The sequence below is a fragment of the Elephantulus edwardii genome, unplaced genomic scaffold, assembly GCF_000299155.1.
Source record: "Elephantulus edwardii isolate Elephantulus edwardi_28Jun2011 unplaced genomic scaffold, EleEdw1.0 scaffold00019, whole genome shotgun sequence".
Taxonomy (NCBI): domain Eukaryota; kingdom Metazoa; phylum Chordata; class Mammalia; order Macroscelidea; family Macroscelididae; genus Elephantulus; species Elephantulus edwardii.
The window spans coordinates 16,373,445-16,381,487 of NW_006399769.1; the positions used below are offsets into that span (position 1 = coordinate 16,373,445).

The 8,043-nt window shown below is 41.9% G+C and overlaps 1 protein-coding gene across 1 annotated transcript in view; it reads right to left on the reverse strand.

The window, feature by feature from the left end:
- GALM (galactose mutarotase (aldose 1-epimerase)) overlaps window positions 1-8,043 on the reverse strand; it is a 110,902-nt gene that overhangs the window by 65,448 nt on the left and 37,411 nt on the right. Inside the window, exon 5 of the mRNA XM_006882341.1 lies at window positions 1,711-1,917. Within this exon, the coding sequence (XP_006882403.1) occupies window positions 1,711-1,917 (207 nt within the window). The remainder of the gene's footprint in view (window positions 1-1,710; window positions 1,918-8,043) is intronic.

Here is an 8,043-nt window from a genome sequence, read left to right on the forward strand (position 1 = left end):
TTGGAGAGGGACATCATGCTTGGGAGGGTGGAGGGACAGTGCAGGACGGGAAGACCCTCTATGAGGTGGATTGATTCAGTGACTGGGGTAATCGGGATTGGTGTGTCAGAGGCCATGCGATTGGCACAGGATAAAGCAGGGTTTAGGGCTGTTGTACATAGGGTCGCTATAAGTCGCAAACGACTCGATGGCACATAACAACAACAACAACAACAACAAGGTCTTTCCCAAGATTATAGGAAAATAATTAGCAGATGATCAAAAACCTCTAAGAGTGTAACAAAGCAAGTAAATACTGGGTAGCAGAAACATTGCCTTGTGGTAGGAAATCCTGTCAAAATAATTCATATATAGTGGATGCATTTGTCAGATAAGGAGGAAGTCATAGATATAATCTACAGAGTTCAACTAAGTTTTTCATTCTATGTCATGTGATAGTCTCTGCAACAAGCCGAAACTATTGGGGGGGCAACACCTAAGGGGGGATGGAAGGTGTTCAGTTGCTCTAAACGTGCTTTTACGCTGGAATGATTTCAGCGTCTTTATCAATAGCTTGATAGAGTGTTTTTAACAGTGGCTGACAAATAATAGGTAGTGATTATTAGAAAACAAAGATTTTTATCTTTGCTTCTAAAGCAAGGGTGTTCTAAGTGCACACGCAATGTCATTCAGCTCCTGGCCACCAGAGTTTCTGGGAGGAGCCAAAGTGGTCTGCACAGCGGGAGTACATAAATACTGACCAAGTAATTATACTTACTGTTGAATGGCCTCTTACTCAGTGACCCTGCAGGATGAAGGAGACTTGTCCTACTGTGTGTCCAAAGCTGTAAGTCTTCACGGTAGCAGATTGCCATATCTTTCTCCAAGTGGCAGAATGGGTTCAAACTACCAACCTCTGCTATTAGTAACCAAGTGCTTTGACCACTGCACCACCAAATCCAACTGCAATGAAGTCAGTTCTGACTCTTTGTGCCCTTCTATTAGATTTCTGACTCTATAAATTGTGTTATGATGGGACTGTCTATCTTTCTTCTGCAGAATCACTGGTGGATTCAAATTACCAAGTCTTTGGTTAATAGTCTAATACGTCAGCTCCCCATTACCAGGGCTCCTCAAATACTGACAGCATATCTAACGAGGGATTGTGCTAAGCACATTTCCAAACAGAAAGAAGACATCTTCTTTTGTTCTTGAAATTTCAAGAAAAACCCCAGTGACGGCCATAAGTGGATTACACTGAAAAGGATGCACTGAAAAGAATGGCTCCATCAGATTTCCCTGGCAATGAATATGCAGAAGTAGATCACCAGGCTTTCCTTCAGAGGAGTCTCTAATTGGTTTTGAATCACCAATCTATCAGTTAGTCTCTCAACACTTAGCCTTTGGAGCAAACAGATCACTTCTGGAAAACACTTTAGAAGCAATTTTTGGAGGCAAGGGTGGAGTAAGGGAAGCAAATGCAAGCACACAAAACAATTAGATTAGAGGAAGCTATTGAAATAGCCAGTGACTTGTCTGAAGCACGCTGGGAACAGATTCATATTCTTGGTAGCATAGTGTGCTTGACCTACGTTCCTCCATGACTTCCCTTAGCTGAGCACTTCCCACAACCCAGAAGCTCTGCTGAACATTCTTCATCATTGTCACATGGGTTGGTCATTCTATCACGCATGTGGATTCTAGCAGGACAGAAGAAGCACGTTCACTTACCTGACCTGCCAGGTTGAAATAAGAATGGTTGGTCAGATTGACTGGTGTGGTCCGACTGGTCTGTGCTCTATAGTTGACCATGAGCTCCCCGCCGTCCAGCGTGTAGGTCACCCAGACCTTCAGCTCTCCAGGGTAGCCCTCCTCGCCATCTGGACTGACTCGTGAGAACTCCACACCATTGGACAGCACCCGAGGGGTCCAAAGGACCTAGAAGAAAGGGTGTTTTGAAAGCTGTTTGATTGCTACAATCTCAAGCTAAATGCCACATTTTAATATTTAAAAACAACGGACTAGGGACTTGGACAAACACCATATGCTACAATTTTTTTTATACCAAATAACTTTGGGAGAGGAAAAGAACCTATTTCCTCTGTCTCCTGTATTCTCTATACTTTCTTCTCATTAAATTTACGTGCATGTGTGCACAACGTTTTCTTATTACCCTTTGCTATGTTTTTATCTTGAAGCCCAATGCTGATAAATGTTATACAGCTATTATCTGCTAATACCTTTTTGTTCCCTTAGTTGAGTTAAAACATATGAAAAGACACTTGTTCCCCTGGGAAGAACTCTAACCAACAAGCCAGGAGGCCTGATGTGGGCGCGGCCAGGTGTGTTCCTCACGTCTGTGTCTTTGGGCATTAATCCTTTCCATAAGAAATAAAGGGATTGAAAAAAAATGATCTCTAAAGTTTCTTCCTGTTTCTTTAGAAAATACAATTTTAAGAAATGTTGTTGCTGTTATGTACAGCTGACTTATGGTGGTTGTGTACCACGGACTTGACCCATAGCTGATCTTCAATAAGCTTTTTTACAGACAATGAATGGGAGGAGACTGTCTTTCTCCCTTGGAGCAGCTCGTGGACTCAAACTGCATGCCTTGAGGATTGCAGTGCAGTTTCTTACCACCAGGCCACCAGAGCTCCACTGCTGAGTGGGAACTAACTAATATCTGACCTTCCAGGAGGGTGTTTTGTTTGTTTGTTTGTTTTAAATTTTTAAAAATACTTTTGTTTTTAAAAATATCATTTAAGTGAAAGTTTTCAAGTTGTATTGGATTCACATTCAACCATTCATTGACACTTTGGGCTTTCATTCAATTATTCACAGATTTGTTTTGTTTTACATGAATTACAATTGGTGAAAGTAATTAATGAAATATAATGCCCAATCAAATCTTATTTTAGGGGGATCATTTACTTATTTACGCAGATTTATCGTCTCTTCTCCTCCATTCCAACATGCTGTTTCAGATCCTTAGTTGCATTCCAGGAGGTTTTTTCAGAGGCAGTGAATCACACAGGAGAAACTGATCAGAATGGGGGTGGGGAGATATGAAGGGGGACAAGGCTTTGGCTTCAGGAAGTGGGTAACTTAGGTTAACATAGTGGTTCATCTCAGTTTTATCTGAAAGACTCAGAAGAGTGCACTTACGGGGAAAGGAAACCAGCATTCACCAAGTGCCGACGGTGAGTCAGGGCTCTTCACTAGAAACCTCACAGACATTATTTCATCTGTCTCACAACACTTAGGAAGCAGGTAGTGTTACTTTCACTCAAGTCATCTTCATTATTATAGTTCATCTTCAATGATTAATGAGGGAACTGAAGCTCAGGAAATATAAGCCACTTGCCCCAGGTCACAAAGTAAGTAAACAACAATAGAGTTAAACAGAATGACCTGATCCAAACCTGTGTATCCTATACTATCAGATGACAACTGGACAGAGATTGTTATTCCCTGAGGGGAATCCCGCTCCCTAGCCTTCTGGGAGTCTGTAGGGTAATCTCAATGACTGGTCTCACTGCAGGCTGTGAGGCAAATCATTTTAGTGGTTAACTTTCCTTTAAATTATAAAGATTATATCCTAGAGAAAAAACTGAGAAGGCAAGAAGTATGGCAACTGAATGAGACCTCCTGGTTTGTTGTTTTGTTTTTTTTTTTATTTTTTATTTAATTTTTTACACGTAATGACCCAGTACTTACCTTGCAAGGTAAGAAACAAATGAAACTGCCATTTAGGTGGAAATGGTTGGACACTGGTAATTTCATACAGCTCCAACTAACTCTTACCCCAGTTTTACAGATGAGCAGGTTGAGTTCACAGTGAGGTTAACTAACCCACTTCCATCTCCCACAGCCCAGGGAGTGGGATAGAGTTCTTTCAAACGACATGCCCACTGTTTAAAGCCACACATGTAATTAGCGGCAGCTATCAGATTCAGCACTGGCTGTTTACATGAATGGAGACTCACTGCATTGCACCTTCTTTCAGTGAATGTTTCAAAAGAGTCTCCATTTTCAACAGATGAGTTGAGCTCAAACTTTGTCATTCCAAACAGACTTGAAAGATCACCCACGTGGAATGGTTTGTGAGGCCAGGTTCTGCCCACCCAGGAGGGGCCTCGCTCTCCCTCAGTGAGGCTGCATTCGCCAGTCGGGGAGCCCAGTGGGAGCCAACGTCTCTGCCTCACCCACAGAGAAAGCAGCTGGTATTTCAAAGTCACCAACCTTAGGAAAATTACTCCTTCACTCTAATTATCCCTCAGAAATGTGGAACTTTCCAGACACTTAAAACATGATGTCTGTTACATGTGCCATTAAAATGAAGAAGAAGAAAAAAAACCACCCAAAATACCCCACAACCCCCAAATGGAACATTTTAGGAGTATTTTTTAAAAAAAAAGGTTTCTAACTTTCTACCAAGTTTTTTCCCTTTAGCAAAAGGACTCAATGGAAAGATTTTTGTGGAAACCAATATTATCAGATAAGTATCATTTCTAACCACAAAAGAATTTTCCTGTCCTTGTTGTTTCCAAATCTCTAAAGGTTTTATATTCTGATTCTACTTATACCATTTCTAAGCCAGTCACATTACTCAAATTTCATTTAAAAAATGTGTTGGTGTAAAATGGAAAAATACTTCCAATAATTATTCAGTAGGAAAATATTTTTATGCTTTCAACACTCAAAAATCAATCAAATAACCTTGTACCAGAAAACTCAAGTACTGAAGATAGCAAATGGTTCTGCATGCAAAGCAAGCACAGTGGGAAGCAAGGGCCATCAAGTTCCTGCACTCAACAGCCTGCAGGGACTCCAAACGGTGTTCAAAGTCTTTTCCTGTGGAGGACCACTGCGTACTGCACAACCAATCCCTGTGAGACTCACATATGAAATGAAATGCTATTATTATTATTTTTTTAACTTATGAGCAGTTCCAATCTCACCTTTTCAGTTGCTGTTAATCTGTTCATACCCGATTCCTACAGCACACTATTAGCATCTGTGTCAAGCTTGTTGCAGCCTGTGACAGTTACGTAAGGGTCTGCCCTCCTCCCTACACTCTAAGCCTCAGGAGGACAGGGACCATTCAGTGCCTTGTTCTCATTGATATCCCCAGTCCTGTCATGTTCTAAAGTTCACCAAAGGGCTCAAGAAATATACTGAATAGAAGGACATACATCTTTACTATTTTGCTACCTTTACAGAGAGCATATAATAATAAGAAATATCAAAGCAAATGCCACAGCAGAGTAGACAGATCAGGAATATGCTAGAACAAGAAGTTGTCTGGAGGCTCCTCTGAAAATCCCTGTCCAAAGAGAGTTGGACTGAAGCCTGTAGGTGGTATTTGCCCATGAAGCTCTGGTGGTCTAGTGGTAAGGAGTTATGCTGGCAACCCAAGGATATGTGGTTCAAATCCACCTGCTGCTCCACAAGAGAAAGATGACAATTTTCTCTCAAATGATTAACTCTGAAAACTCTTTGGAGGGTCAGCTACAGGTCAGTTCCACCTCTATGGTATATAACAACAAAAACAACATGAACCAACATTGTAGGGATCCTCAGTCCTCACGCTGGCAGAGCAGGCACTATTCTCTGCCTGTCTGTTCTCTGTGGCACAAGGAGTCAGGAGGGATGAGGAACTGATGAGACGGCCTGATTGTAGGCCACACACAAGAAGCTGGCAGGAGAGGGGAAACACAGTGGCCAATTTTCACAGGACAGATACAGTCAGAGGCCGAAAACAAATCCCCAGAGGACATTTATGTTCCTGCCTTCTCTAGGATATAATCTGGGGTATATAACTCAAAAAAACTCAACTACCACAATGATCTCTCTCACAGTCTGAAATGAAACCAGTGAGGGAATCCAAAAGAGCAAGCATTCCTCTGAGAGAAGATACCTAATCAGCTTGCTTTTCTACATTTTCAGGGATTCACTTGCAAAATGGGAGTTTTAACTTGGGAAAGGGGGTTGGGGAGAACCTGAAAGGCTTAACATGGAAAGGAGAGGCTGGGTTAGGTGCAATGATACAGTACACTGGAACAGTAGATCAAGGAGGGGTTTTGCATTGGGAGTGCCTGGGGAAGACACTAGCACCTGCAGTACAGGAATGAGGGCTCCGGGCCTGTTAGACCTGGGCATCCTGCTTCGGAGTTGTGAGGGGTTTGGGGTTAGATTTCACAGTTGGTGACAATACAGGGTACTTGTAAAGGCAGTCATTAGGTGCCGTCAGGTCAACTCTGACATGTGGTGACCCTGTGTTATAACAGGGCGAAACCCTGCCTGATCTTGGACCGCCCCCCAGCCGCAGCTGTGCCCACTGGTGGAGCCACTGCGTCAAACCACCTGTGTGGGGTTCTTCCTCTTTTTCTCTGACTCTTGACCAAACTTGATGTCTTTCTACAGGGACTGGCCCGAATATAAGCGACAAGTCCATCATCCTCACATCTTAGGAACATTATGGTTGTATTTCTTCCAAGACAGATTTGGTCCATTTAATATGCTTCACTCACACCATAACTGAAATACATCAATTTTTCTTTAGTCTTCTTTGTTACTGTCCAGCTTTTGTATTCATATGAGGCAAATGAAAATATCAAGGCTTGGAGCATGTCCACTTTAGCCTTCAAAGTGGCTTTCTGGTTCTTTAGCACATTAAGGTTTGCCCAACGCAATGTACAGATTTCTTGACTCCTGCTTCTATGGGTGTTGATTGTGGATCCAAATGAAATGAAAATCTCGACAACTTCAATATTTTCTCTGCTTATCACGATGTTGCTAATCAGCCCATTATGGGGAATTTTTGTTTTCTTTTTAATGAAGTATAATTTAAGAACCTTAACTCTGTCATCTGTAGATCAGTATGTTAATGAATCCTTCTTCAATCTTGATGGTATGCTACCCTTTATATAGTCCAGATTATTTTTTTCAGCATACAGATTATATCACACTCAAAACAAACTCATTGATGTCACATTTCTTCAACTGAATGCCTTTGCACAGTAAACAAAACATAGGTAACTTATTCTCTGCATTCTGGCTCCCTCCAATGAAGTAAATAAATAAAATCAATCCACCAGGAAACTGGCACCTGAGCTCACTTGGAGTCCAGCTCACCTGGCATTGCATGTTAATTCCCTGCATTCTGTCAACATACACCTGATATTTCACAATGACATTGCACATTTCAGATCTTCTTCTGAATTCAGCAAGAATTTCTAGCAGTTCCTGGTCAATGTACTGGTATAACCATTTCTGGAATAATTTTCAGCAAGATTTTACTTGCATATGATATTAATAGTATTAATATTAAAGATTGTTGTTGTTGTTATGTGCCATCAAGTTGCTTGCGACTCATAGAGACCCTATGTACAACAGCCCTAAACTCTGTCCTGTGCCAATCTCATTGTCTCTGACACACCCATCCCGATTAGCCCAATCACCGAATCAATCCACTTCCTAGAGGGCCTTCCCCTCCTGAACCTGCCCTCCACCCTCCCAAGCATGATGCCCTTCTCCAAGGACCGGTCTCTCCTTACAATATGTCCAAAGCATGTCAGACAAAGCCTCAGAATCCTTGCCTCCAAGGAGCAGCCCAGTTAAACCCTCTCCAGGATGAATCTGCTTGTTTTCTTAGCAGTCCATAGTACCTTCAATACTCTTCTCCAACACCAAAGCTCAAAGGCATCAATTCTCCTTCTATCTTCTCTAGTCATTGTCCAACTTTCTGATGCATAAGATTGTAAAGACCTTGGCCTGTATCAGATGCACCTTAGTTTCCAGAGAGACACCGTAGCTCTTCAGTACTTTAGAGAGACCCCTAACAGCAGACTTTTCCATCACATTACATCTTTTAATTTCCTGGCTGCTGGTGCCAAGAGTGTTGATTGTGGAGCCAAGCAGACTAAAGCTGTGAACAATCTCAATCTCTTCACCATCCAACCTGATGTTGTCAATTTGTCCAGTGGTGAGAATTTTTGTCTTCTTGTCCTCCTCACTTTCAGCAAGCAGGGTTATGTCATCTGCATAACGCAGATTGTTGAT